At 41.6% G+C, this 27,469-nt stretch overlaps 1 protein-coding gene and 1 long non-coding RNA gene across 12 annotated transcripts in view; one reads left to right on the top strand and one right to left on the bottom strand.

Annotated features, from left to right (window-relative positions):
- The window catches only part of LOC127668947 (uncharacterized), a 47,809-nt gene extending 37,116 nt beyond the window's left edge, over positions 1 to 10,693 (bottom strand). Inside the window, exons 1-2 of the long non-coding RNA XR_007974248.1 lie at positions 10,328 to 10,693; positions 2,649 to 2,762 (exon numbers count right to left, since the gene is read on the bottom strand). This is a non-coding gene — a long non-coding RNA (uncharacterized LOC127668947). The remainder of the gene's footprint in view (positions 1 to 2,648; positions 2,763 to 10,327) is intronic.
- Psd3 (pleckstrin and Sec7 domain containing 3) overlaps positions 1 to 27,469 on the top strand; it is a 528,621-nt gene that overhangs the window by 259,439 nt on the left and 241,713 nt on the right. For 8 of the 11 annotated variants that reach the window (XM_052162839.1, XM_052162837.1, XM_052162836.1 and 5 more), the window contains 2 exons: positions 2,133 to 3,216; positions 6,820 to 7,215. In XM_052162839.1, coding sequence (XP_052018799.1) covers positions 2,133 to 3,216; positions 6,820 to 7,215 — 1,480 coding nt within the window. Of the gene's footprint in view, positions 1 to 2,132; positions 3,217 to 6,819; positions 7,216 to 17,218; positions 17,500 to 19,243; positions 19,338 to 27,469 lie in introns of those variants that run through there. The other 3 variants (XM_052162844.1, XM_052162843.1, XM_052162842.1) reach the window with 2 other exon arrangements.

The raw sequence follows: 27,469 nt of genomic DNA, 5'->3' as shown, positions 1-27,469 counted from the left end.
TTTAGAAGCAATGACCAAAATGAAAGGGCAACTGAGAGACTACATGGGAAAGACAGGTTAGGACAGGAGAGGGGCAAAACTCTCTACTCACACACAAGGTATTTTATGAAAACCTCAGAAAATGCTTAAGATACTATGAGATCTAAAATAGAAGCTCATTGATAGCTGAGTCTAACAGTAGTAGTATTGCCATTAAGAATAAAGTAAACTTAATATGGTAATTAGAATCTTGTTCTCAAAACTATAAGACACTACTGAAATTCAAAGACATGAAATAATGGAAGGACAGTCCAAGTGATAGTAATATGGCCAAGAATGCAGTACACCATAGATTAGTTGCCATTCTTGTTAAAAATCTTCACACAGGAAATACAAGGGACCCAGAGGGACCAAAACAATCTGGAAAAGTAATAACAACAGTGATCAAGAGAGGCATGTATGCCGGCATGAAGATACAGCTCAATATGAAAGACTCGAGAGTCACAGTAAAACCTAACAGTGTTAGTCAGTAGAGTATTTGCAAAGGTATCAAGCAAAAAGTTGAATGAGCAGGGAGAATAGTCTTTTCAGCAAACAGTAGTGAGATAACTAGATGTCCACCTGCAATAGAATGAACTCGAATCTCTAATGCGTACCCTACACAAAGATTAACTTAAAATAGCTAACCTTATAAAAGCTATTAAAATAAAGCTATTAAATAAAGGAGTATATCCTTTTAACTTTGTATAAGATAGTGGTTTATCACATATAACAACAACAATAACAAACAACAAAAAGCAACCAAAGAAAAACAGATAAGTTGCACCTTAAATCAAAATTGTAACCTTGCACAATTCAAAGATGCTGTCAGTCAATTAAAAAGGCAATACATAAGATGTTTATATAATTTTTGTAATTAAATAATAAATGACATAATTGTAAAATGGATAAAATATCTAAGTAGACACGTTTTTTAAATAAGACATAGAAATGGCCAACATGTGGCAGGTGTTCAGTATCATTAGTTTACTGGGCAGTCAGAAGCATGGCGACATGCAAATACCTTGTATATTTATGATGAGACATAGACACTAGTGGAACACTGGACACACTGGCAGGAAGAAAAACCAGCACAGTTGCTTTTAAAAATCCATTCCACACTTTCTTAAAAGATTATAAAAACATTTACTAGTTTATCAAAAAAATTCCATGTTTAACTATGAGAACTTAAACTATATGTAGACATGAAACATATATACAGATTGGTTACCTGTAATAGCTAAAGTGGTAAACAACACTCAAGTATTTATTAGTTAATGAGTGAATAAAGAAAATGTGTTGTTCTGTGTAATTAAATATAATTTGATGAAAAAGTGTGATAAAAATCTGACCTGTATTACAGCTTGAATCATTGTAAAAATACTGTTGTAGCATAAATAAGAAATGTCATTTATTGTATGAATGTACTTATAGGAAGTATTCAGAATAAAGGGGGATAATATTTGAACTGTAAATAAAGAAAATATCCAATAAAAAAAGAAATATATATTTTTACTTTAAAAAATGTAAATACATGAAATGCAAAATAATTACACAAAGATTTTCAAGTAGAAATCCAGAAATCTTTCAAGTACTGTGTTTCTCTTAAAAAAATTATTGTTATTTTGACTTCATTGTCACTCTTGAGAGAAATTTTAGAAATGTTTCCCTACCCCAAAAATATGTCAGGCAAGATCATACTTCAAGCTGGGAAAATTTTTACTGACTTTAAATAAATCTTTCTTTTTCTGAGGTTTAGTCTCAGATTTCATATCCATATTTATTATTTTACTAGTGGTATTTGGATCAAGTACTTACCATAATTTTAATATTTATGCAAATGAAGGGACTGAGTTACTACAGCCTCCTTTCTTGGACTTCATGAGAAGTAGGGTTAAATCTGGTGTGAGTCATGCTTCCTCCTCTGCAGAAACTTTTGTGTTGATGTTTACATAGGATGAATAGAAGGGGCCACTGCAAGGTTATAAGTATGTGTTACAGGGTTGGATGGAAGGAAAATAGTAAATAAATGAATATTATTGAGAACCTAGAATGTATACTTATTAGTCCACACTAGACCCCGATGTCATGTTTCCATTCTCTTCCATTCTTAGGTGATCATGGAGGAAGCACTTTACTCCCACCGACTGTCACAAATGAATTTCCAGAATATGGGACCATGGAGGAAGGAGGGGAAGGCCTCAGAGCCTCTCTAGACTTTGACGCAAAGTCTCCGCCATGCCGCCTGCCTGGGCAGCAGGCAGTCCACCTTCTTGCTGGACAAGACTCTATGCTTAGCAGTATTACAGAAGGACCAAATGATGCCCCTCAGTGTCACCCCCAGGAACAAAGTTTACAACCCATTGACTCTTTAATTTCTGCTCTGAAAGCTACAGAAGCAAGAATAGCTTCAGGAACATTTCAAGCTACAAAGGTACTGGACAAAGATGCTAATCTTTCAGTTCACCAGGTGGATAAAGAACTGAGTACTGCCAGTCATAAGCCACACAGAGCCCATAGAACATTCCCCGTTGGCCCAGGAAAATCACCAGATATACCTCTTTCAGCGGAAGTACCAACGGAGGAAAATTTCTCTTTGCACATCCAGGAGGATCTGACTGAACTCTTACCTGAAGAAGCTCAAGCACAACTGTCCCGGATAACTAGTTACAGGAGACAAGGGCCTCTCCATGTGCCAGAGTCAGCATGTCCTGTGTCCTCAGGCCCAGCAGGGAGCCATAACCCTGTGGACAGAGTTGGTGCTGTAAAAGATCAGAGGTCTGACCTTGGAAGAGAGCACCCTAGAGGATGCGATCGGGGTGGCTCCATGGGGCGCCAGGGCCGAATCAAACACGTAGAGTTTCAAGGAGTAGAAATACTGTGGACAGGGGAGGAGGCAGAGAGCCGGCATCCTGTAGGCTTTGAGACATCACCAGAAAGGACAGCCTCACCTGCGAGCCAAGAGTTTGCCAGAGGACCCAGCCATTCTAGCCCCGCTGCTGGTGTGAGGACCAGCTCCACTCAGGGAACTGGGCACGTCTGGGGTGAAACCTGCAAAGTTCCTTCAGCAAGGCCTGGCACCAGCTTAGGCTCTCTGTCCCCTGTGCCTCGTGGCGAGAGTGGAGAGGACGACGTCTTCCTGAGAGAAAGCAAAGAACATCTTGAGGAGAACTTTGAAATACAGGGAGACAAAGAAAGGTAAGACAAAGAAAGTTGTCATGTTTGTGATGACTGGAGTATACTGAAGGAAATCGCTGCAGGTGCTTCATGGGGGACCTCGCCACACCGGTCCATAGTCTTGCCTTAGCAGTTGGTTCGATTTGCAAGATTGATTCCATTTACCTGGAGTTAACTTTGATGGCCAAAGATATGAAATGAAAAATTCAAGAAATAAATAACTCATGTTCGATGTAACTTTCTGTTGTTACAGTTTTCCTGTTTGTTATGATTATTAAATCTCTTAGTATGGCTAATATGCAGTAACTGTAACATAGGTATGCATGTACAGGAATGATATATTTCACATCAGTGACAATTTATACATATGTCTGTCTGTCTGTCTGTCTGTCTGTCTGTCTTAGAGGATTGCAGTACTTACTGTTCATATTGCCATAGAAAGGAAGAGAAATTATTATAATCTAGGCTGTTCTTAGATTGTAAGTTTCTAAGAATGATGTTGTTCTGTTAGCCCTGGAGCAGGGAGGAAAACTGAAGAGACTGAACACTCATCCCTACAGATGCATTTCTGCCAGGAAAGATTAAAACTGTAATGACATCTGTGTGGTCTGCAGCTCATCTGGGCCTTCCTCTGAGTGCAAACAGTGGTTCCAGTGCAGCACACATCCGACCTGCAGTATAGCCTGCTTTCCTGTGTGGACATGGAGTTTTGGGCCATGTAGCTTTCTACGACTGAGAGGGCATCACAGGAAGTCAGAGGTAGATTAGACTCTGTGGGTTAAAATTATGTCCTGCATCTGGCCCAGGGCTCAGGCTGCTGGGCGCGGTGGGATGTAGGGTGTCTGACTGCACACACTGGGCAATTGCTGGGAGCCACATGGAGGTCGAGGACAGCAGGTTCTGGGCCTGCGGGTCTGAGGTCTTCTGCGGGAGATTAGCTATAGCTCTTTAGAGGAAGACCTGCTCCATTGCTCCAGCACTGCAAATCCTGATGAGAGAGGCAGTCTGTGGTTTTAAGGCATTTATTGTCATGGCGGAGAGTTGTGATGAGTGAAACTGTACCCCACTTTCTCAGGGTGGGCGTGAGGTCAAATACCTTTTGCAGGGAGGAGTGTCTGGGGAGGAGAGCTTAATTGGCTAAGCCCTTCAAGCCTTTAGATACATCATTAAAATGGAGATCTGTCTTGAGGCTGTGTCTGATGGCCACAGACCTAAGGAGTGGAGAGCTGTGGCCTCATTTCAGGAGCCTAGGGTCTGCAAGGCGAACCCCTGCAGTCCCTTGCCGGATTATCTCCTGCTGGGTCAAGGGGTTTAAACCTAGCTCAACCAGAAAACAGGCTGCCTTTCCGAGTCTCACAAGATTCCAACTCATTTGTTCCATAATATTCATAAATGGATCTTTTCTCACAAGTACCATGTGTTCTGATGTATGGCCTGGATAAGTAAACTTGGCATTTCCTGATATTTTCTGGCCTTCCTCAACATTTCTCTCCACTATTTCACTTTAGAGCCTTGTTATATGGAAGTCACAGCAATCTTTCTTCAGTCTTTCTGATCATGTCCGGTCATAGTTTTTAACAAGTCATTTGTTGTATCCTGTACTGCTATACTACGAATGTTAGTGTTCTCTCATTCCTCAAGGAACATGTTATAGTTTATCATCAGTGGATCTCAACCTGGAAGTTGAATGGCCTTTTGGCAGGCCTAAAACTATCAGAAAGCACAGATATTCACTATGATTAATAAAACCAGCAAAATTGCAGTTATGAAGTAGCAATGAAACAGTTTTGTGGTTGGTGGTCACCGCAACATGGGGAACTGAATTGAAGGGTCACAGCATTAGGAAGCTTGAGAGCCACTGGTTTATATGGTAGAAAGTGTCTGTAGGAGTGTGTGTGTGTGTGTGTGTGAGAGAGAGAGAGAGAGAGAGAGAGAGAGAGAGAGAGAATGGGGAGAGGGAGAGGGAGAAAATGTTTTCCCTAAATGCTGATAAGTTTAAGATGAGGCTCCTTTTGGGTGACTATCAAGATCACAAAATCTCTAGACTTCTATTAAAAGTAGCCTTGAGACATGTCACGTGGCTCCGACTTTGTATCGCTCTGAAATGTGCACTTTTACTGCTATTTAGACTAGCAGTTCATTGCTCCCATCCTCCTCTCTTCCCCATTTTCCCCTTTAAATGTTTTCAGGTTGCTTATTGTATTCCTGACCCTGTTGTGTGCTGGACATGAAAGAATGGGGAACATACCTGAGATCCCTGATCTGTGGACTTTGGTACAAAGTGACCACATAAACACTGTCTAGATCCTGTATAGGAAAAGAACAGCAATCTACTGGGAAGATAAATTTGACTGGAAAGGAAGAGGCTTACTCAGGTGGCAGCTTGGACAATGTTTCTGTAAACATGTTAGTTAAGACTTGAGAACTTTCTGTTACCAATGAAAAGCACTTAAGAGGGGTAAGCTCCGAAACTGATTTGTTACACAGTGGGATAACAGTAAGTAAACACCAACAAGGACAGTCATGCTGTTGAGTGTGGATTCTGGTAATACCCAGGAATTATTTATGAGATATTTAATAGATACTTCTTACTTGTGGTTTATCCCTATTTATAGGAATCAGAGGTTCAGAGAGGTTAAGCAAAGTCAGTGAAGTTACATGGCATGTCGTCAACCCAGCAGTGATTCAGGGCCATGTTTTTCTAACAGTTGATGTACCGCTCTAACCACTGTCTTATCTAAGATGTCTGAATGTTCATTTCAGTATTTGAAGGCCTTGCTGGATATTAGTTCTTCACATACATATGAGGTGAGCAAGGACAGCAACAGTAGACTTGCTGATGTGCACAGGGAGGGAAGAGCACAATAATTGTTAGCTTTTTAGAAGTTACTAGGTACTCTCCAGCTGTGAACCTGAAGCCTGCAGTTCTACTTCACATCAGCAGAGGGCAGCCTCTGGATTCTGACCGGGTCCTCCCTGGAGCTTCTGGTCTCAAGTCAGAAAGTATGAATAACCAGTAGAAGTTCGGTACCCTTTTACTGATTGTTGGCTGTATCAAGATTATATGATATTTATATGCTTCTCTGAAAATTAATGATGATACTCATATGATCTGGATAGGACTGATTAAAAAATTTAGTATTTCAAATATACACTATAAAAGATATAGGAAACTAGTTTGAAACTTTATTAAATTTCTACAGATTATTGACATGTGTATTAAGAATATTTTAGCCTGGGTTTGGGGATTTAGGCTAGTAGTTAAGAGCGCTTGTTGTTCTTGCAGAGGACCTGGATTCAGTTCCCAATTCCCACATAAACGTTCACAATCATCCCTAACTCCAGTTTCAGGGGAGCTGATACTTTCTTCTACCTTCTGCAGGCTCCAGGAATGCATACATTCAGGCAAATGCTCACACACATAAAATAACCTAGAGGGCATACTTTAACCTAAGGAGGCTTCTTAGCTTTCTTCCCATATATGTTAAAAAAACCATAAGATTAGAGAATATAACAGTCACATGTATACAACACTATCTTTCTTATATGGTTGGTTAAAGGCAGGAAATTGAAAAGAAAAAAATGTTTCAACACTGAAAAATTTTGCTTTCACTAATTTTCCAGGTTTCTCGATCAAGAGGAGCACCTTAGAGGAGGAGATGATGATATTCTTGGGCCTGGATATACGGAGGACTCCACTGATGTATACAGCAGCCAATTCGAAACTATTTTGGACAATACTTCCTTATACTACAGCGCAGAGTCATTAGAGACACTGTATTCAGAACCGGATAGCTATTTTAGCTTCGAAATGCCTCTTACTCCAATGATTCAGCAGCGCATTAAAGAAGGTGGTCAGTTCTTGGAGAGGACCTCTGTGGGGGACCATCATGATGTGCTGAGCGTGTCGGCAGATGGTGGGATAGTGATGGGCTATTCTACAGGGATCACCAACGGCCTGCACGATTCTGCCAACTCTGTCTACACCAGAGGCCCTCAGGAGATCGCCTTCTGGGGAAGGTAGCAGTGCCACTCTCATTAATTTCACAGTGGTGATTTCTGTGGTATCCTCTCTTTGGGAAATGTGTGTGTGGGGTGTATCTTAAATGAATTTGGCCAGTTTCTGGGAATGAAAGCAAATGACGGGAGTAAATGACAGCTTGGTATTCAAGAGAGCAGCAACTGCACTCCAGTGGTCTGTCGCGCTGGCAGGTGGTGGGCATCTCCTGGGTTACTCTGTGTGAGTGGATACCAAGTACATAGCTGCAACATGTAGTTATTTGTGCTGATGCTGCGGGCTCCAGACAGTGGCTGGTGCTACAGAGAGAGCTTGAGCTTCGCATAGTTCTCTCTGTTCTACCATTGATGCCCATCTTGAGATTGAAGGACCGCTTAGGCAGGGCACCTGTTTCCCAGGTGATCGCCCCACCTCCTCTTGCGCCCCACCTCCTCTTGCCTGCCTCCTTGCTTCATCTGCCTGCCACTTAGCATCTCCGTCAGCAGGGAGGGAATGCTAGACCGTGTAAGCTTCATGAATTTGGTGTTGAAATGTGTTTTCTCTCTGTATCTAAGATGGTGGTGAAGGGAAGCCTAAATGAGGATATAGTATTGTGAAGGCAGATGAAAAATGTCAGTGCTTTTTTCTTTAAAATTCTGTCCACATTACAGGTTTTCAGTAACGCTGTTTTTTTCCAACAGCCTGTCCTGTGTTGGCATTTCCTGTAACCAGCATAGTTTTATGGTCCTTTGGAGGACCATAATTGAGAACCTAAACATCTCAATACTGTAGATGCTTCCCTGTGAAACAGGTAGTGATAGATAACTTGGTTCACAGTAAGACGAAAAGCACGTAAGGTCTCAGAAGGGCAAAGTTTTGGTCTAATATATTTATTCACTCTGGTTTAATTTTGTTTTCAAAATGGGGTACTGATGCTCTGTGTACTGTCTAATTTAATGAGAATTAAAGGGTTAATATAGCAGAAAGCACCTAGCAGGGTCTGCCTGCCAACTCCTGTTAGATATTCTGTATCATGAAGTGGGCTGCCTAAGGGGGGCCCCCTGAGAGAAGGATGTATCCAGGGATGTGATGCTGAGAGGACTGCCCCAAGGAAAGGAGATTCTCGAGCAAGCCTTTCTAGAACACGAGTGTGGCCGTGAGCAGAGTGTTCCTAAAGTGTCTCTGTCTGCACCGTTCTGGAGAAAGTGTCTGTCTTTCAATAGGGACTGCCATTTTAGTTTGTTTTATTCTCATCTTTTGTGACTGCAAATTTTGATAAAATACTGTAGAACATGTATGTAAAAGAATTCAGTGTGCTTCCAACCCAACTTTCTGGGGCATATAGAAGTTGTTTATGTTGCACACAAAATCAGGTTAAGAGTTAAGGTGCTTTGGGCTGTGACATTCTACCTCAGAAGCAACAGGAGAGGTGTGTCAGTGAAGGTAAGAAACTAGAGACATTAGGCAGCCTACAAAATACTAGATAAAAGGCTTATTCCTTTGTACTTCTGTGCTTAGACATTGAAGAAGTAATTATCACTTGTCAGAATCGTTTCTGTCTTAGGGTTATCATTTCTGTGATGAAACATGACTATAAGCAACTTGGGGAAGAAAGAGTTTATTTCACTTATAGTTCCAAGTAACAGTTCATCATCAAAAGCAAGGGCTGGAAATCAAGTAGGGCAGGAATCTGGAGGTAGGGGCTGAGGCAGAGGCTATGGAGAGGTGCTGCTTACTGGCTTGCTCATCATGGCTTGCTTAGCCTGCATTATAGAACCCAGGACCACCAGCCCAGGCATGACACTACCTACAATGAGCTGGGCCTTCTCCCACCAATAACTAAGAAAATGCCTTACAGCCAGACCTTATAAAGGCATTTTCTCAGTTGAAGTTCCCACCTTTCAGATAACTCTAGCTTGTGTTAAGTAGATATAAAATTAGCCAGCAGAGGCCTCAAACCTTAGTATGGACAGAGCTAAGTACTTATAACACCAGAGTAGCTGCTACTGTTTTAGCATGACAGATTAGATAGTGAAATCTTTTGGGCTATCTTGAAGTAAGATTTCAGTTGTGTCACTTGGCTAAGGCAAGAAAGACCAAATCCCAGTGTAGAAAAGAACTATTTCACACCATGATCCTCTGCAGGACTCCAGACAAGGTGATTCCCCACTTCGATGTACACTGCCAGTGCTTAGGACAGACCAATTTGATTGGGAACTTTTTAGTGTTCTTTGAGTTGGCTCAAGATAACAGGTTGTTATAAGTAGACAAAGCTTTACACCTTGAAAGGGACCTTATATAACATTATTTATAACTACCACCACCACCACTACCACCACCACCACCACCACCACCTCCACCACCATCACCACCACAACAAAATCAGTGCTCTAGTTTGACTGGTAAAATTAAGCAAAGGCATCTGGTAGTGCCAGATCTTATACCTGACTTCAAGTTGCTTAACTCCTAGACAAGTGTTTTCACTGTCCTGTACTTCCAGGTCTTTTATATAATTATTATTTATATAGAATGATTATTTCTTTTTTGTTCTCATTTCTTTCTATATAGACAGATGTCTGAATTTATTTATTTTCAAGAACTTAATTCCAAATGCTGAATTGGTTGCTACTGTTTTGCTGCGCACGCGCGCATGTGTGTGTGTGTGTGTGTGTGTGTGTGGTTGTTTGGGAATGGTCTCTTGTGGTAGAAATTCCTTTCCTCTTTGAATTTTCAAGTTTGTTTTAGTAGCTACTTTCTTATATACATCAAAGAAGAAAATTCCCTTGATCTCTCATATTCAATATTTAGTTGGGAAGGTTCATTGAGTACTTACCTTACTGTGTGTATTTTAAAGTATTATATAGAAATAGCAAAGTCGGCTGAGATCCTGGATCCCATTTGAACAGCAATAGTTAAATTCTTCCAGGATGCTCTGACTGCTGACCATGAAGCTGCCTGTCAGCAGGAAATGGCTCACCTAGCCCTGCTATGTAATGCAATATTTTAATGAAGGAGCAAAGAGCAGCATTCCCTCCCTTAGTGGTCCAGCTCGAGCCTCAGGCCCCCAGGGTTCAGCAGGCTATGTGAAGTCCAGTCACATGGCTCCAGAATTAGAAAGGATAATTAGAGACTTACAGTCACACACGTCCCCATGGGTTCCTTTGTGTCTGGGTGTTTCTCTCTCGCAGGCCTATCAGGAGATGACCACAGCTCCAACCAGTAAGTGTTGTCTGACCCGAAGACTGCAAGCCACACGTGTCCTTGTCACCAGGAACCGTGGTGAATAATGTCCATTTCTGATGAACTGGGTCTGGACAGAGGCGAAATGAGACAGCAAGTACAGGAATATGTCAGCAGCTTCTTTCCCGGTTCTCTCTTCTATAAGAAACTGCTCTAAAATATGTTTAGTTGTGTGGAAAATATGTTTTATAGTTCAGTTTCTTAGATTTTCTCTCAGGGTAGGACTTCGGCAGCAGAGGTGAATTGCATCTGTGAGCAGCTGATATGCCTGAGGGAAGTGCTTCTCTGTTGAGTCCCCTGAAGTTGGTATTTGTGGTCTTCTGCTTCCCTCCTGCCCTTCCTCCTCCTTCCTCTCAAAGGGATTGCTATGCTATTTCTTCTTGAGCCTTTTTCTCTCCTTAGTGCTTTCTGCTTGGGAAGACGTAACTTGAAAGAACAGTGATAAAGCAAGTGACTAAAGTATAATTTAAGGAAATTTTCTAGCACCCCAATTTAAAAGGCATGTGCATATGTATAGTTATTAAAGTAAGAGAGTAACATCACTCGGTGTTTGATTAGCTGGTGAATGTAAAGTCTCAGCTTTCCTAAGTGTCTCAGAGGCACATGGCACTCTGAACTGTTCTTCTGTCGTTAGAGGCAGGGCACTCTGCTGCCTCCTGGTTTAGTAGTGGGCAGACGCAGCTCCAGGAATCTCTTAAGCTTTTTATGGTCAGAATATTTTTTTTTTCCTACAGGAAAGGAAGTTCTCATTTTTCTCTTCCTAAATTTCTGAAGTGGTTTCAGTGGTGAAGTTATATATTTTTGTTTTTGTTTTTGTTTGTTTTCCCATTTGAGAATTCTTACTCAGGTGTGTGTTTTGTTTTGTGTGTTTTGTTTTGTGCATTTGTGGACGGGGCGCTCCTGTAGAGGTCACAGTGAAACCTAATTTTGAATGTTACTTTAGTTATTTAGTAGGAGTGTCATTGTGAAGAAGCGGAATCTCTCCCAAATAGAAAATTAATAGTAACTATTATAATGGAAGAAGTAACAAATGAGATGAAGCCAAAACAAGTAAACATACAAACAAACCAAGTCAAGAAAGGATAACCAGGTGGCTAACAGTGTCGGAGGCTTAGGAAAACATAGGAGAATGAGAGCTCTGCTGCTGAGAGCGGAAGGAAGCTGCAGGGGGGAGTCCAGCAGCCCCTCCTCAAGGCTGGCTAGCTGTCAGGTACAGCCCCAGCCCTGAGCCTTCAGAGCTTCTTGTGACAGGGCTTTCCTATATAAAGCTCTGTGCAGTAGGGGGTTGCAGAATGGGGCATAAACATGGGGATAAAGAGCAGCTTCCTCTTGGCCAGCTCGGTTCTTTTGTGGAAATCCATCCTTTATTTGGTAAAGCAGAAGTGTCTTTAACTAACTAATTTAATTTGGGTATATGAATTTGCAGAGTGTGAGGTTTAATCTGTTCATGGTTTTCACAAAGGTGTGAGTAATTGTTCGAAGTATAATAGTAAAATAGATAAGAAACATCTTGGTAAAGCAAAAAATACACGAAGACTGAGTCAGTGTTTTAATATGGACAGTTGGGGTTGGGTCAAGGTGACTTTAGACTTCAAACACAGATCTAACTCATAGAATCCAGGTTGGTAGGAGTCACCTGGCAAGTTCAGCTTTAAACATGTGGCATTTGTGAAATACAGTGGTCAGTCCTTTACTGGAGGGTTGATGGACTGTGGGATTGAAGGTCATTGGAGGGACACTAGGATCACCCTCTTACTGATACACACTTTTCCAACGGTCGTGGGGATGGTTATACACCGAAGAACCTGAGTGTCCATTGTGGACCCTACTAATTTTTTTGTACAAAATGTAATTTACACGGGCTTTCCAGATTTTGGTATGATGATTGGCTAGATGGTCTTTTTTATCAAATGCAGCGTCAAATGATAAAGGTGTAGAGGCAAGAAGCTATGGCAAGGAGGGCTGTGGCCTTAAATAACAAACTTGGATAGCTAACACTTCTCATTGTTGAGATGCTGTTAATCTTTTATATGCACACCAATGCAATATTTTTGTTGTTTCATGGTGGAGATTTTTAATCTTAATCTAATCTAATAGATGTTACAGTTCTCATCCAGTATTAATTAGCTTCCCAGACAAAATACATAGATCCAGGTCTGTAGCTCAGCAGGCAAGAGAATTGGGAGTTTAAGACCAGCCTCAAGAGTGGTCCCTGGTTCTGGAAAGACTCAGTGAAACAGTATTTGGCAAAACCAGAACGGGGAACTGGGAAGGGGTGGGAGGGAGGACAGGGGAAGAGAAGGGGGCTTACGGGACTTTCGGGGAGTGGGGGGGGGCTAGAAAAGGGGAAATCATTTGAAATGTAAATAAATTATATCAAATAAAAAAAAAAAGACAAAAAAAAAAAAAAAAAAAGACCAGCCTCAAATATATAGTAAGTTAAAGGCTAACCCTCAGAAACACTAAAACCAAATTTAAGAAATGGAAAATTAAGAACGCATCTGCATCTTTCTAGAATAAAGAAGAATGTGTGACTTTTTGCTCTATATAGATTCTGTCAGGGATTCCTGCGTGTGTGTGTGTGTGTGTGTGTGTGTGTGTGTGTGTGTGTATGCTTGGCAAATTTAGAGAAAGGCACTTTAGTGTTTGCTTTCGGAAGCTAGAAATAGTCTTTTTACAATGGTCTTCGATTGATCTGCAGAGAGCATATCTGTCCATTAGTGCTGGCACAGAGACACAGTGACCTAAGGAACAGTAGTAGCAGATGCTTTAACCAATACTAAGCCATTCCCCCCCCCCCCCCACACACACACAATAGCAATGGTTTAGGACATTCACGTGATGCTTGGAATCAGTGACTAAGTAAGATGTCTACTCATGCTTTTAGCTGAAGGGCAGCACAACAGCAGAGTTGTGGGCTATCCCTTCAAAGACAGAAGAGGTGATTTATGTTTCCTTGGTTCAGAGATACTTCTGAGCACTTACCAGATCCTTACAGATTAGCTTTGCCATCTCCAGATATGACTTAAGCACATCTTTATACTGACAAAGAGACCCCTCTGAGACAGAGATGCTTAAAAAGACAGAGCAGGAACTCTTCTCTTTCAGGTTGGATGAAGACTTCATATTTTTTAAGCCTTCCATGAGCTGAACACTCTTTCCTCTTCCTCTTCCTCTTCCTCTTCCTCAGGGTTTCCTGGGCCCTGAGGGAAGGGATTTGCTATAGGCAGCCTGCTCAGGGCTTAGTGTTCAAGGTCTCTTGGGCAGTGCTTCTGTGTATTTCTTCCCATCTGCTGCACTCAGATGCTTCTCTGCGCTGGCTGAGCAAGTCACCATCAGTGCAGTGTTTAACTGTGGGAGGAAATGATGACATTCTTTCAGCAGAGGTCCCTTAATGCCCTGTCTGCACTAATGCTTGCTTGTGGGAGGGAGAGGATACAGACTGTCTTTGAAGAAATAGTTCTCTGGGGCCTGGTGAGCTGACTCAGTGGACAAAAGTACTTGCTGCAGAAAGCTGGCAGTCTGAATTTGATCTGTTGAACCTGTGCAAAGATGGAGAGAGAGAACCCACTCTTAAAAACTGTCCTTTATATATGAGTCATATCCTGTGTGGGCCCATACACATCACACGTAACAACAATAACAAACACACACAGACACACACATACACACACACACACACACACACACACACACACACACACACACACACACTGACATTTGGACCTACTGGGCCATAGAGCATCTTTGAGCTATACAGTTTTAGAATTCTAGCTCTCAAAACTGAGGACATATTAGAAATAGTCTCTCTGTTTCTGCTTCTCTGGGACTGTTTTCCTTCCCGGTGGGGGTGGGGGTGGGGGGGTGGGGAGGGGGTGGGGGTTGAGGAGGCGGCATGGGTGGGGGTGGGCAGGTGGGGGAGGCAGCACATTGACAGCTTGCCAGGTGATTGTGATGTGATGCCTAGATCTTCAAGGCCCCTGCCACTCCTAGCAGCATAGGTATCAGTTTAGGGTGATCCAGACCTCAGTCTGGATCCATTTAGTTGCATTTCAGTGGGACTTTTAAGTACTTTGAAGTTGAAGAAGACCTACCGGAACCTGATGAGAGGCAGAGTTCACAGCCGAGCAGCATGAAGTCCTTGCAGGTTTATTACAGTAATGTGCTTGTGGTGGGTAGAATCTTCCTGCAGAGCTGAGAAAAAGTGAGTGTTCTGGCTATGAACATACAAATGATTTCGTGTATATCTGATATGGTACAAATGGTGCTAATATTTCCCCTAGGAACATGTTTAATGGTGAACTATGTGGATTCTTAAGTTCACATTTTATTCCAGTTTTTTATTTGAGCTAACATCTTACCAATATGGTATGAGTTGATAATTTATTAAAATGTTCTGAGCCCTCAAAAATTTATATTGTCAATAATAATAGTGTTTGAATGATCACTACAACATCTTCATTCTATATGAATGGACTATGGTAAGATGGACTTAATATATTGTTTATGTGTAATGATAGTTCTGAACACCTCATATTACTTGGAAATGTAGGGAGTTATAATAGCTTTCTTTTTCTTTTTTTTGATTTTTTTTGTTGTTTTGTTTTGTTTTGTTTTTGTTTTTTTTTGTTTTTTTTTTCTAGACAGGGTTTCTCTGTGTAGCCCTGGCTGTCCTGGAACTTACTCTGTACACCACGCTGACCTCGAACGCAGAAATCCGCCTGCCTCTGCCTCCCAAGTGCTGGGATTAAAGGCGTGCACTACCACTGCCTGGCTAATAGCTTTCCTATTGTCTAAAATATTCTATTTATTAGCCTCAGCTCAAGATAGTATGACTTTTTTGGCCAAGATTAATATTATAGTCTTTAGGATATAGAGAGAAGAAGAGGTATTGAATTAAATAATTGTGAAACAAATCTTTGAAGTATATTTTACTTGGCAATCACTTAGGTATTTTAGGGTTTTTCATAACATTATACTTAAGTACAGTTCCATCTCACATACTAGGCTGTAAACTTCTCAGGTCTTTATCTTGAGGCCTCAGAGATCTCTGATACAGTGGTGGGGATGGATTGAACACTAGTCTTACTGACTGACCAACTGAAGGAGCAACTGCTCTCAGCTGTTTCCGAGATAATTGGAGGGCTGGGCCTGGGGAGCCAGGCTGAGGCCCCAGGGCAGGGTAATTGCAATGTGGTGTCACACTCTCCTGGAGCGATGCTTTTTGAGGAAGGCCTTAGAGGAGGCTGATATATGGAATTGGTTGTTGGGGTATGAGACAGGGAGGGAACAACAGAAGGGCTAAGGGGCGGGGCAGACAGACAGACAGACAGACAGGTACAGGCACAGAGACTTTGATAGAGTACGCCGCAGGTGCTTGGATTTCAGCAACTGGGAGTCAGGAATGAATCTTGTTCATCCTGTGAACAGGTCCTGTTTCTCTTTAAAGTGTAGCCATCACACAGCCCATTCCAAGTAGGTGACATTGTAGACATGCCAAACAGTACAGAAAACAGAGCAGAAAACAGTGAGCCTGTGGTTTCATCATTCACTTTGGGAAAGCAGGCATCACACCTGGATTAGACTCAGGACCACCTCTCACCTCTTTCCCTCTCTGGGGCAGATGTTTATCATTCCTCTCTGACTCCTGTCCATGGGCGTTAGGGAGTGTCTTTTCGCATATTTAGACTGCATATAGATGTCTTCTCTTTGTTTCCTGTGGCATCACTGTTCCCCACCCCCCAACATCTAAAATACATTTATTTAATTTAAAACCCTATCTTATAGGTTAATAGCTATAAAAGTCATTATATGAATACATTATAATTATGTTTCTATTTTCTTAAACTTGTATTATTATCTCTAACAACATGGCAATGTGTACTTATTCTTGTATAACAGATAGCTTTCTGTGTAAATATGGGAATCTTTCTCTAGGCCTAGGTACTTATTTAGGAATAAAAACTTATGGAAAGTGTCATCAGTTTTGGTGAACTACTCTTGAATGTACATGCTCCATTTTCTTCGAGCATATGCAATCTGATATGTTTGTTGATAAGGTAACCCTTAGTTCTTCTTCCTCTTCCCATCCTACAACATAGCTCAGGTGAGGGGGAAAATTGGCAAGGAAAACCTTGCAGTCAATTGATTCCCCTCACCCTTTAGGAGCTCTGGTAGAGACTCTGGTATCCATTAGTCGAGTCTGGAGGCTGGGTCTGGATCAGATTTCTCAGTTACTCTTGTCCCTGTCCCCCTCCCACCCCCCCACCCAGATGCTTCTGTGGCAGTTGTTGCCCTTGTCTGACAGCTGTGAGTGTGGCCTGTCCACTTCTGGCTGACTATAGTGGAATCTGAACAAAAGGACAATAAATATTTTCACAGGGCGATTCCAGAAAAAACAGAAACCAAGTCAGAATGAAAATAGAAAAACAGCAGCCACTGCAGTATGTATCAAACATGCCTTTATAACTAGTTATAAAATAAAGGAACTAAGTCTGTTTTGTAGGCTAGTTCAATCAGAATGAGTGAGCTATTAGAAGTTCTTTTTAGCATAGTACTTCTAAAACCTTAGTGCTTTTATAGGAGACTGTGCTCCAGCAACTTAGTTTAGAATGGTGCTGAAAGAACCTTTCTCCTCCTTAAACAGCAACTACCCCAATTATGCTGAGAAATCTGCTGTTCCTCCGTCGCTGCTGGCTTGCCTCTGGCTTTTAAACAGTTAACTGGGAGGTTTATGAGGTCATGTGTGACTTCACTGGGTCTGGACTTTTGAAGTAGGTCTGTTGGAGGGAAGCTGCTTGTTAGAAGGAAGGCTGGGAAGAGGGGCAGGACTCCTTCAACTTCTTTCAAGTTCTTATCCCACAGGCAGCCCCCAAGGGGATACAGTGGCATTGTGGGAGAATGTCACTGTTCAGTCAGTGTGTAGCAGTGTGTATTCACACAGAAGCAGCGTCAGAAGTACGGTAAAAAGCCCTTACGGACGATGAAAGTTTGCTGAGTAGATGGAGCCAGGGACGTCCTCTTCGTATTCCTGACAGATTCATGGGGCAGACTGTTTGCTGAGAGAGGTAACAGGAATTTGGGTTGAGCGTCTTTGTCTGGTCCCTGGTCTGAGGCAATCTGGATTATATACAAATGTAGTCAGAGAAAATCCCTCGGGTTTGAAAATGTTTAATTTCAAATATAAACCATTATAGGACAGTCTTGGAGAAAAACTTAAAATGCTTTTCTATTTTTAGTAAGGCTGACAGAGGAGGGTACTGACTGCATGGAGGTGTTTGGGCACATGAGTTTCCTGGGTTCAGCCACATTGCTGTCTGAGGCAATTGTCCATAGCTTGGTGCTCTCAGACTCTGAATGCATCTTTGGAAACTCTGAACTTGGAGTGGGCAGAAGGCCCCCACGGTGAGCATGGCCATTTCGTGGTCCATTCTGTTCCACAAGGATTCCATTCTTTGTGCCATCCCTGAAACAAAGTTGGCTTTGTAGTTAATATAGGAAAATGATTTATCTTAGAATTTAGGGGTGGGTTTGCTTCTTTAAAGGTTATTCAGTTATCTAAGGGAAAAGTCTATTTCAGCTTTGACTCATCTCTGGAAAGGAGTCTGTCTGCTGTCATGCTCAACAGACACAGACATAAGGGACCACAACAACACTGAAGAACTGAATAGGGGAGGAGTGGGTATGACCCATTGATAACCCCACCCATCCTCAGAGACTTGGATTAGTAGACATACCCACCAAAACTGAGAGTATCAGTCCCGAATTCTCAGGGAAATTGATTATATAACTAGCTTGCCGATGTGCATGTATTTGGTCAAGTTGCCAATTCTTGACTTGATCACAGATTTTATTTATTTATTTATTTATTTATTTATTTATTTATTTATTTATTTATTTATTTATAGATCCTATTTATATTACTTTACAGTGGCTATTTTTATCTATCTATCTATCTATCTATCTATCCATTTATTTATTATTAAATTTTGACTTCCTATATCTGGATATTTTGTTTTACTTCCTTCAAAGTACAGAGAGAATTCATGTTATAGAAAATGCACTAAACATGTTTGTGAGAGGCATAGTACAGTGCTTAGAGGTCACAGGCCCATAGCTTTAAATTTTCCCTCTAGTTCATAAGATTTGGTTTCTCATAAGTTCCCTAAGCACTCAGGAAGCTCAGTTTCTTCATATGTTAAGTAGGAATGCAAATGGTATCTCTCCTGAGGGATAGCTCTTATAAAGGCTAACTAAACTGCAGCATGTGAAAGCATTTAAGTAGTTTGTCTGCACTAGGGAAAGCTCAATGTGCTAACTTGGGCTGCTGCCATTGCTGAAGGTCTTCCTCTATCAGGTCCTCAGGAAGACTGTGTTAGGGACACTAGTAGAGTGTAGAGGAGTTCACCGCATCCTCATCCATGGGCGTTGTGGTCAGGCTGCAGGCAGCATGCCTATTTCTCATCCTCCGGTCAGTCATTTCTCCGATGCAGTCTCCCACGAAAAGTGACGGGCAGAGGAGGAGTGGGGATAGTCAAGTATAGCCTCTTCAATACTTTGAAAACTTCTCTGGTTTCGGGCCCATGATGCCATTTCAGTTTTAGGATCTTTGACTGTTGTGAACAGGACAATATGTATGTGGGACACAGGAGGTGATAGGTAGAAAATGCTGAAATGCAGGCACTGTTCCTGTGAACTCACCCGAGATGCAGGGCTCTCTGCCGTGCAGTGTAGCTGTTTTTATGGGCTTATCTGTAGCTCCAGCTTTGCCCTTTGGATCTTTTTACTCCAAGGCTGGCAGCTTGTAGCAGTATGAACTATGGATAGCTTAGTTCCTGATCTATTATTGTGGATATCTTTTTCATTATTGAGATTAAGCAAAATTTGTGGAAATGGCTAGCACAAAGTAAGTACCAAATCTATTTTTACTCCCCCCAAATTGCTCTATTTCTGCTGTTATAGTCAAGGGAAATTTAATCATCATTTCTAAATAAGACTTTTTATGCTATAGTGCATTGTCTTATGTCTAGACTGTGGTTCTAAAACTTTTGATTAAAATACTTTTCTTGAGCTGAGCATGGTGTGTATACCTGTAATCTCAGACTCGGGAATTACAGGCAGGGAATCAGGCCAGTCTTGGCTACATAGCAGTTTTGAATCAGCCCTGGATGGCTGAGACCCTGGGTCTATAAAGGCAACAGTAATAATTGTCTTGTGTTAGTAGTTTATATCATTAATGACAGCCTTTCTTTTTTATCTTGACTAATAGTTCAGTGTGGGTTATTATCCTTACAAATGTTAAAGTAGATCTTTAATCTAGTTTTAAAAAATATTATGAAAAAAATAGAGTGCCAGTGGTGAAAGTCAAAAAGAAATTGTTCCTTGTTCACAGCAGGAGCCGCCACTGACAAGTCCCAGTGTGTCCTTGGAAGACAGTCTATGAAGTTTTGGGGGGATTTTAGTCAAAACTATCTTTCTGGTGTAAAAGTACAAATGTGGTCTGGAAAGTCCTGTCAGGTTTTCTATGTCTCTGTACAGTTGAGTCCCTCCTAGTTCCACAGGGTTTGGAATGTTTGGGAGTGCCCTTGTAGGGAGGCTGCCTGCACAGCTGGGCCTTGTCACCCAGAGCCCAATGGACTTGACAGGCCCAGCTCTGCCCACACTGCTGCAGGTCATCTGAGCAGCTCCGAGTGCTTGGAGGATAGTCACGGGTTCAAAAAGCCCTGGAAAACCTCTGTCTTGAAGCTCTGTGTTCCCGTAAGGATTTTAGCCATTGCTTTGCTGGTCTGAGGGTGGGGTTCAGTCAGCCCTTTGGTCTGCTGTTGTGTTTGGCTTAGAGTCACCAGCACTGGGTGGGGAGACTGTAGGAATTGTTAAACTGAACATGGAATTGCAGGGCTATGTTCAACTTCCAGCCTTACTGTTTACCATCTGTGGCCTTGGCCAGGATGACTGGGCTCTCAGCTTCTTTACTTGTAGAATGTAATGACTATGAAATAGAATAATGCATATGAAAGTACCAGAGAGTGCAGAGTGCTCCGTGGATTGTTTATAAGACCGTGGCTAATTACTATCTGATTTAGGCAAAGCATTCATTCAGGATTTAGAGACGGGAAGAAAGTGTACTGTAACTAGCTGGTGGCCATAGATTTAGTCTCATGTCCTTGGGGATGTTTTCGTCCTGTCTATATACGAATGCCAGTGGCTGCCTTGAAACTTGTGTTCAGAAGGGAGGGAACTCCTGTGTAGTTTCTGTACTCAGACTGTTCTCAAATAAGCTACCTTTTTGTTTAGGTCCTGGTTTACATCGTGGAACAGATGAGAACATAGACTGACCCGTTCTGTAACTGACTGTCAAACCGGAAGTCATTCTTTATCTCTCAGCTCCTAGTCTTCCAAAGCAGAGGACAAACCTTGTGTGTGGAGGATGTGACTCCTTTTTGTGACTATCTTCCTACTTCTGCCTTTCTTCTGCTTTGCTATACCATAATTTTAGAGGACAATATCTGATTCCCAGTTTAGGAAAACTGCTTTAAAAATTTATTAAATCTTTGGGAATTTTATTTGTTTTTTTGTTTTGTTTTTTCGAGACAGAATTTCTCTGTGTAGCCTTGGCTGTCCTGGAACTCACTCTGTAGACCAGGCTGGTCTCGAACTCAGAAATCCGCCTGCCTCTGCCTCCCAAGTGCTGGGATTAAGGGCATTAGCCACCACTGCCCAAATCTTTGGGAATTTTAAATAATACATTTGATCATATTCATTCTAAATTCTTTCCCCAAACTTCTCTCCAGTCCACTCTTACCTCTCTACCTCTAACTACATGCCTATTTTTTTTAAATTTTAATTTTTTAAAAGCACTCATTGACTCCAGTTCATGTCATCAATATATGTCTAGGTGTGAGCCCACCCACTAGAGCTTGGTGGATGTACCATGAGCCACACCCTTAACAATAACTGAGTCTTCCTCTCCTAGAAGCCATCCGTTGTCTATGGCTGTGAGTCAAACTCAGGTCATCAGGTTTTACCCTTTGAGCCATCTTACAGGTTCAGGAGAGAAAGGGTTAATTAAGCAGTGAGTTAATGACAGGTTGATATTATCCTGAATTTTCTGACAGTTTGACCTTGGGAAGCTGGTGTGTCATATCATGACTTTGGATTGACCTGAACTGACTTTACTGTAAGGATTATGTAGTTGAGCATTTTCTAAAGATTAACAGTGAAAGAGCAGCCAAGAGCCCACAGCCAAAGATGGTCACTCTGTGCAACATAGGCAGCAGGGAATGCCTTGGGTCTTAGTTGTCTACGGATACATTTAGTGGCCATTCTTGAGTCTCCTCAGATGGCGAGTAATGTGGGTTTTTCAACCTGATCTTACAAAAGTACCTTTTTATTTTCAGTAAAGAGAAAACAAATTTTAGTAGCAAAGTACTAAATATATTGTGAAATAGAAGGTGAGCATAATTAGGGTACTTCCGAAGTTATCTGACATGAGAGAGGACAGGCCTGATTAGTTTGATTCCTGGTCTCAGGAGTTGCAGGGACGAACCCAGCTTCATGTTTTTTAACTGTAGTGTTGACTTGGCTGCCTCAAAGTGGGAATCAGGCATGCACTAAGTCAGCAGATTCTGCCTGTACCATCGAGGTCTTCCTGTGGATGTCTCAGGACTGCATAACGCTAGAAAGAGACTAAAGGATCCATCTGCAGCAGCTAGATTAGATTGTAGGCCAAGGGTAGCTTTTCCAGACCGTGTTATCAGAGTCCACCCATGGTTGGCTGGGGTAGAAGTAATTTCTGTCTTACACTGAATTCAGTGTTAGGCATATATCTGAAATCCGATATAATTATATGTAAACTTGGTTACAGTTTTATTGATATAGTCATATCAGCATGTTACATTTTTGATTCTCTGACACCTTCCCCTAAAAATGATCTACTCTGGCTATTTATATTAACTCTTGGTGTTTGATGGTAGGTGTTTTACACTGCACTTTTGTAACTCTGCCTTTCTTTTCCATATTCAGAATTGTTCAGGATGCCATAGGTTTCTCTTTTGATAAAACTTAGTAGCAGCTGATGAACAGGACTGTGGGTTGTTCTAATCTTATGTTTTTGCCCATATAAGGCCACGGTGACTCTGAAGAATCCAAAGATTGTCTCCAGACTCAGCATTAGCCACGTGTCTGTCTTCTATAAAGTGGTCATAGGAAGATCCTGTGCTAGGATTTGGGAAACTTGAGCCCTGGAAGTGCCAGTATTTAATTTCTTAAGTTCTTAGCAACCCCCCTCCCCCCCCCCCCCCCGAGGCATTCATATACTCAGCTGGATGATTAAATAATTCAAAGTCTATTCTGACTACAAAATTCCATTACTTGACTCCATGAAATTATAATATTCCGGCTCCTTATATTAACTCTTGGTGACTAGTTGAGTCTAATCTATGGAGCAAATTTAAAACTTCAAGAGGCCATAGATTGGAAGCAGAGGAATATAACATGAAGGTAGCAATAGTGATCATAGATGGTTGGATCTTTAGAATGGTGGGAGAAGCATTGTCCTTTCGTTGGCAGTAATGTTTGGGTTGTCTATTACACTGGTTGCTTTTTTTATTCTTCTATGGAAGAAATATGTATTGGTTATCTTTTCTCAAATTATGTTCACTTGAGTCTTTCTTTTGAAGCCCGAATTTTATCTAGTCTTGTAAGGAAAATATATTGGCTAAGGAGAGTGCAGGAGTGCAGTCTTTTTTTTTTCTTTCTTTCTTTTTCCCTGAAATGACTGACCATTGGCTCTGTCTTCTTCAGTCTTGTTCAGAGGGTCCTTGTTCTCACTTGGACACAGAGATATGAAGCCACATGATGTTCATGGCCTTTTATCTCTTGTATCCTGGTCATGCTATAATTCTCCCATGATTCCTAGCTATGCAGGTTATTGATACGGTAGATCCCACATTTAGGAAAAACATTTTCTCTTTATAACTGAAAACACACCATGGGATTAGCACCCGGGAGCAGTGGATTGTCTCGTGCTTCACATTAGTTCTAGGGTTTAGGGCGTTTTACCCACTTCTCAGGTAAATGAGAAGGTAAATCTAGGCACCAGCTAGTATTTCCCAGGACTAGGCGGGAGCTTGTGATTTCTTTCTTCCCTAGCATTGTCATCAGAGAGGAGAGGCAGTGAAGGAAAAGAGCTAGGATTAGTTGGGTTTTTCTGTTGCCTATGCCTTGGGCTACTCAAGCCTGACCCTGTCTGCCCTTGGGGGGTTGTAGGTGAGGTGGGGCAGAGTCAACCACACAAACTCCAGGAGCAAGCTCATCTGAGTACTGCTGCAAGCTAACCTTTAGTACCCTCTGCCCCATTGGTCCCAAGAAAGCATCTCTTCTAAGCATCAGTCCCTGACTGGCTGGCATTGTCTGCACCAGCAATCCTTGGTCTCTCAGGCAGGTCTCAGTTAGGTCCTCCTACTGGAGATGCTTTTGCAGCTGCATGGCCCCGGTACATGGACGCTCCGCTGTTCCTGCTACACTTGCTATGTCTCCTGTGTAGCTCACAACCCCAGCAAGGCGAGGTGGAGGCTATCTTTTAGTTATTTTGAGAGCCCTAAATTCAGGTTTCCACAAAATGCTTTAACATTGATTATTCCTTTCGGTCAGTACACTAATTTCGACATTTATTTATCAAGCTGTCAACAGTTTGGAGCTCTCTGCTTGGAGTAGAGTTGCCCATAAACAGTTGTTCCCAGCCTTCCTTTCCTGCCTTGGGCAGTGTTGCTTTTGAACTGTTTGTGCTTCTATGTGGAAGATGGCTCTTTCTTGGGAGTCTCATCCCCTTTGTGTGTGTGTGTGTGTGTGTGTGTGTGTGTGTGTGTGTCTGTGTGTGTGTGTTGTCCCTTTTGGTGTGATTTTTTTTTTTTTTAAATTCAGCAGAAGCCTCAAGGACACTCACTGTTACAGGTCCTGTGTTAACATGGCTACAGGCCTTCAGGGTCAGGATCTGCTAGAACTTTGATAGAGAATGAACATTTCTCCATGGAATCGTTTGATTTTTGCCCTCTTGATAATGGCAGAACCAGTCCAAACACCCCCATGTTTCTGAGTGTATTTCCTGGATTTGAAGTGATTTGACCCCCTCCCAACTTATTTTGCTATTTTACAGGGAAATTTTGGAGTTGACGGATTGTCTTATTTAAAATATATCTTGTTTTCATTGGAGGATTCTTGTCTATCAAGCCCTGTCAGTATATTCCTTTAGGCTGATGCCAGTGACTTAGGTGAATTTAACTAACAGTAGAGAAGGTTATCATAAGTGCACTTGGCTATCTGTTCTCATAGTCAACAGGACACCAGAAACCTAGTGTTTCACATGTGCTAGGATGTACTCTTACACTGAGCTATGTACCAGCAGGATTTACCTAACATGTTTATTTTCTTCAAAACAACAGTTCCTGGATATTTTTCTGTCAGATTTTTATATTATGTGGGCAGTTGATTCATTTGAGTTTCTTAGTTCTTAGTCATGAAACTCAGGAACCTTCCCTTGTGGGCAGTCCAGGGGAGCAGAAGGTCAGGGGGTACCCCTGGCTCCCTTCTGCATGAGTAACACAGAGGTTGTTGCCGTTGGGTTCCCAGGGAGCCTCTCAGTTTAGAAACTTTTTGCTGTACCCCTGGGGGGGGGACAACTGAGAAGAATGTTACTCCCATGCCCATGTCAACAAATCTAGGACAGCAGGACAGGGCAGTGGCGGGCGCTGCTGTGACGTCTCGGAGAATGCCCTCTGCTCTAGGCGAGCGCAGCCCTTCTTCACCGATGCTGATGTTCACTGCTGGTGTCACTGTTCCTGCTCTTTTAGGATGTGTATCTCTGAAATCTCTCTTGCAGTCTTTTAAGAGTAACAGTCTCAGTAGAATGGTACTGACAAAGCAGGCACTTGGAATATTGTGTACAGTCATCACAGTTTTGCCTCAGGATCTTGTTTTCTTTACAATATACGTACCCTTAAAGTAAAACTTTTTACAAATAAGATTTTAGAAAGTGTTGGCCAGATTTTGAACTCATGGAAGTACATTCCAGGATTTGAGTGCAATGCTGTTTCCCACATTACTGAATGAACTGGTCATTGTAACCCGCTTTGTATGGAACAGTTGTTCCAGATCCCAATGCTGTGACCAAATGATTTTCTTTATACCCCTCGTCACTGCTCTGTTCACTAGCCTATCCTAGAATTGGACTGCACACTTCCCCTGATTAATGTCTTCTATGGAAGGATCCTGATGCTCATGAGATTAGTTTTCCTTGTACGTTATTGCTTATTTACTTCAGATCTTCCTGATCTTATTTTCCCAGTGAAGGTAGTCCATCCCATTTAAGGAAGAGTAGAGGTATGGTTATATGGCAGCAAACTCAGTATTTCCATTTTCTATTTCATCACAATGCAAACACGTCACTGGTTCAACAACAGGGTTTAAAAAATGCTTCCACTTTAGTTCAGAATTTCAGGTTTCTTTTTCTTTTTCCTTTGTTTGATTTCCTTTCTCTGGTCCATTAGCATAACAAAAACACGACACTGGTTCATTTTCTACTTCATAATGTTTTCAGTGGAAGTGATTTAATCTCAGTATGGTTTCAGTACAAGGTTACAAAAATAAGACCTACATATGTGTCATATAGGAGGAGGATAAGTAGTCAAATATATTTTACATTGTTTACATGTATAAAGATTTAAAGAGAGAAAGAATATTAGACACTCCTCTCCTAAAGGAATCATTGAGCAGTTCCCACTACTGCAGAAGTTTTCAAATCTTTAGTTACTGTAGCAGAGGTGAGAATAGTGAAGAGTTGAACTTACAGACGATTTTACTTTGCTTATCAGGGCACCCAAAGGACAAGGGTGACTTCTTCCTTTTCTTTCTGTGTATCATTGTATTAGAAGATGTAGTTTTCCCTGTGGAAAAATAAGTCATTAAAATAGTTGTGGATAATCTTATATGAGTTAAAGGGTATTAATTAAAGTTTTGACCACTATATGAATCTCATAAAGCTAATGTCTGCACACATTTCTTATAGGACCAAACTCTATGCAAGGAGCAAAATCTTGCATAATAGAGTTTATAGGTCTTGGGTTTTCTTTTTTTGCTTTTTTTTTTTAAATGTACCTTACATCATGGCCCAGTGTGACTATTGCTTTAAAATATTGCCTTGCGTAAGAATCCCTCTGGTGCTCTGTGAAATAGTTGTGGCAATAACTCCGCCTTCTTGGAGCTGTTAAGAGGGTGGGTTTAGATAGTGTTCCAAGTGCTTCATGCAGTACCTGGAGTTAGCATGTACACAGTCAGTGTCTGCACCAGTCATTGCTTGTGTATTCCTGTATGCGGCATTCACACTCTTCATCTTATCTTATAACCACAGGGCTCAGATTAGTGACAAGCGACAGAGCAGCATTCTCACTTACATTTGTTTTTCTTTTGTATTTTATGCCTCTTGGGTGTTTGATCAGAGGTGCCAAGTGAGGACTGAAAGTATATCTTACAGGCATTATGAGAAGGGGGCGGGGAGGTGATACAGGGTAGAGTATCTAAGGATAGATCTTATTAACACCTTTTATGTTACCATGCTACATGAGAGTGGATGCAAGGGATACAGTGGAGACACTCAGTGTCCATCCTTTGGTTTACGGTTTTAGGCATGACGTTGTGATTCTTTGTGCTGAGTTATGTGTCCACAGAGCAGTGGATTTTCCTACTGAGCTTCTGTGAACCCTCCTGATGACTTCTTTAATAGTTATACCAGAGGCATAGTCTTGACTAGTAAGTACATCACGATGTACCAAGATGGAAACTGAGTATTTCCTTGTGAGAGTTAGAATAATAGGAAATTCTATAAGTCTGTGCACAAAAGTGCACTGGAGGAAGGTATCTGCTTCTTAACATTTCATGAGACATTTACAGTTACAGTAAACTCCAGGGTTAATGTATTCTTTCTGCTCTCCATATAGTGGGGATTATGGCTTGAGCCACCACACCTGGCTCCTCCTTCCCTAATTC

This window comes from Apodemus sylvaticus, chromosome 18 (assembly GCF_947179515.1).
Source record: "Apodemus sylvaticus chromosome 18, mApoSyl1.1, whole genome shotgun sequence".
NCBI classification, from domain to species: domain Eukaryota; kingdom Metazoa; phylum Chordata; class Mammalia; order Rodentia; family Muridae; genus Apodemus; species Apodemus sylvaticus.
The sequence above is the reverse complement of the archived record's forward strand: the minus strand, read 5'-3'. Positions and strand labels throughout refer to the sequence as shown.